At 37.7% G+C, this 2777-nt stretch overlaps 1 protein-coding gene across 1 annotated transcript in view; it reads right to left on the reverse strand.

Annotated features, from left to right (window-relative positions):
- Positions 1 to 2777, reverse strand: part of MAGI1 (membrane associated guanylate kinase, WW and PDZ domain containing 1) — a 741784-nt gene that overhangs the window by 119045 nt on the left and 619962 nt on the right. The window contains exon 4 of the mRNA XM_011980350.1: positions 948 to 1154. Within this exon, the coding sequence (XP_011835740.1) occupies positions 948 to 1023 (76 nt within the window). The 5' untranslated portion in view covers positions 1024 to 1154. The remainder of the gene's footprint in view (positions 1 to 947; positions 1155 to 2777) is intronic.

Raw genomic sequence — 2777 nt, forward strand, 5'->3', positions numbered from 1 at the left:
TATTTCATTTACTTATATTTTTTGAGACAGAATCTTGTTCTGTCACCCGGGCCAGAGTGCAGTGGTGCAATCTCGGCTCACTGCAACCTCTGCCCTCCAGGGAACACACATTATACCCTGCGAATGGTGCCCCCTGGAGTTGTGCAGTAATCAGCCTGTATGGCCTTACCCAAAGGCCTTGTCCTTGAAAATCCCTTCACAATTACGTTGTGCACATGTACCCTAGAACTTAAAGTATAATAGTAATAATAATAATAATAAACCCTTCATAAAATACAACATACTTAAGCTCAGAGGTAGACAGCCCTGAATGTAGATAAAATATATATATAGCCAGTAATACATAGGCTATATAATATAGAATGCATATATAGGATATAATGTTAGAATTTTACTTTTCCATCTTTCCCCCTTTTAAGGCATATAGCAATTTTGCTTAAGTTAACGGAGCACATAATATCCTTCCATTATATCTCTGCTTTCAAAGATATAAGAGGGTCCTGCTGGCCTTCTGTACAGCATCAACTGACATTACACTGATAAAACACATTCTCATATTTTGCTTCATAGCAATCAGCCATAATGATAGAGATGCTGCAAGTTCCCCCCCTCAAAAAAAAAATCAATGAACAAAATACAGCTATTTATACACATATATCATTTTGAAGAGAAAGAAACCATGCTGATTTCTCATTTTCCTTCTTCATACATTCACCCCCAGCTCCTTTAAGGTATTCTGGTGAAGTTAAAATATTCCTGTAAAGGGGCATGAAAAGAAGACCAGGGAAAGGACCATCTCTTCTGCAAGCACTGTGCGGTCCAAGTTTGAATTTTGGCGACCCTACAAAATCCCTCTTGAGAACAGCATCCTTTTCAAAACTGTATGCCAAAGCCTCCTTGTCATCCCTTCCCCAGGTCCACTGAGGGCAACATGGTCTGACCTTTACCTGTAAAGCTGCTGTTCATTTCAGGAATGTCATCCTCCTCCTCATTCTCCGCATGGACTATGCCAGCATTTTGCATATCATTGTAGGACTTGGTTCGCTTCGGGGTCGACTGCTTAGAGCCAGACTGAAGGCTTTGCAAGGCATCCGTCGTGATCACTTTCCCACTGACTGGCTGGCTAGGAGGCTTGGGTGTCCCATAATAGTTTCCTAGGTGATGGAGAGACACATTTGCATGTTTCAAAAGGAATACTTTGTTTTTTTTTTTAAGATTTCACATCCAAATCTCTAGTCACATTAAAAAAAATTAAACTAGAAAACCAGAACAAACTGTATTTTATTTCTGGAGTGGGTTAGAAAAGATGTCTTTCCTATCCAGCTAGACACAGTGATTTCAGATGGGAAGAGGAAAGCTGTATTGTTTTAGTGCAAAGAACCTACTAGAGCTAAAAACAAAGGAGGCTATGCTGAATAGTAAACCTTCCTCCTCATTACATTTGAATATCAATTGGTCAATCTTTTTACATATATGCACCAGCATAATGCTGAATCCAATTTAGAGCAAGACTCACAGAAGATAAAAAATTCATTACTGCCGGCATCCTTACAGGCCTAAAAAGTTGAGGTCACCTTCCGTTAATAAGGGGACTCGTCAAGAGGGAACCAGGGCAATATTTAAAAGGGAAGACAGTAAACCCCACGTGGCGCCTCTTTAGCTGAATGGCAGGCTTGACTCTCAGAGTCGTGAGGGGTAGGAACAAACCCTTGCCAAGTTTTAACAGAAAACCCTGTGTCAATGGTGGCACCCAGTATGGGTCACTCTTCCAGTAGTGGCCCATCTTCACTTTCAGCCACTCTTTCCCAGTTTGATTTAGGTCCCTCTATAGTGTGCTATGTGATTCTCACTTGTACATAAATAGATTTTTACATTTTAATTTTTTTATTTTAATAGATAACATATATTTTTAATTTGCCATAGAGAAATCTCACTGGTAAGTTATGATAGCAATACAAAGTTTGCCTTTAGAATTTAAGAAAAAAAGCAATACTTTAAAAAATTGACTTATTTTTCACTTGAAGTTTAAAAAGACAGTTTTATATAATAAGAAATTAATCAGCTGAATACATAACAGTGATGGTAGTAATAAGAGTTTCCTTTTGAAAAGTTAAAAAGTAAGCTATTTTTTAAAAGTTATTTTAAAGATAACATTAAATAAATAATACGTGTTCTCCATATGAACAAAATCATAAAGGGTGGTTCATCAAGATCAAAGTTTGAAAAACACAGTTGATAACAATAATATTCAGTGGCTACATGATAAAAGACATCAACCTTAGAATGTCATCACTCCATTTACCACTTCGCATCTTTCAGAACAAGGTCAGGAAGATAGGAAATGATTTTGAGATACTGAATCAATCCTAACTAATGTTTGTAATTCTATGCTTAGTAAAGCAGAATTTGTAAATAATAATAAATCCTATACACACTCTTTCTTCCCAAGGATCCAACCCCATTGTCTAACCTCAGTACATAGCTACATAAGAAACACATTTTATTACACAAGCACCAAAAGAAAAAAAAAAAAAAAAACGCAAAAGGAGACAGTAATAGCCTGGTCTTCATGAGATATAGAGATAAAGAATTCATTTCTCAGCAGGGTACAGCAGATCATGCTTGTAATCCCAGCACACTGGGAGGCTGAGGCAGGCTAACCACCTGAGTTCAGGGGTTCAAGACCAGCCTGGGCAATATGGTAAAATCCCATCTCTAAAAAATATACAAAAATTAGCTGGGCTTGGTGGTACTCTCCCGTAGTCCCAGGTACTTTG

Source organism: Mandrillus leucophaeus, unplaced genomic scaffold, assembly GCF_000951045.1.
Source record: "Mandrillus leucophaeus isolate KB7577 unplaced genomic scaffold, Mleu.le_1.0 Scaffold210, whole genome shotgun sequence".
Lineage (NCBI taxonomy): Eukaryota > Metazoa > Chordata > Mammalia > Primates > Cercopithecidae > Mandrillus > Mandrillus leucophaeus.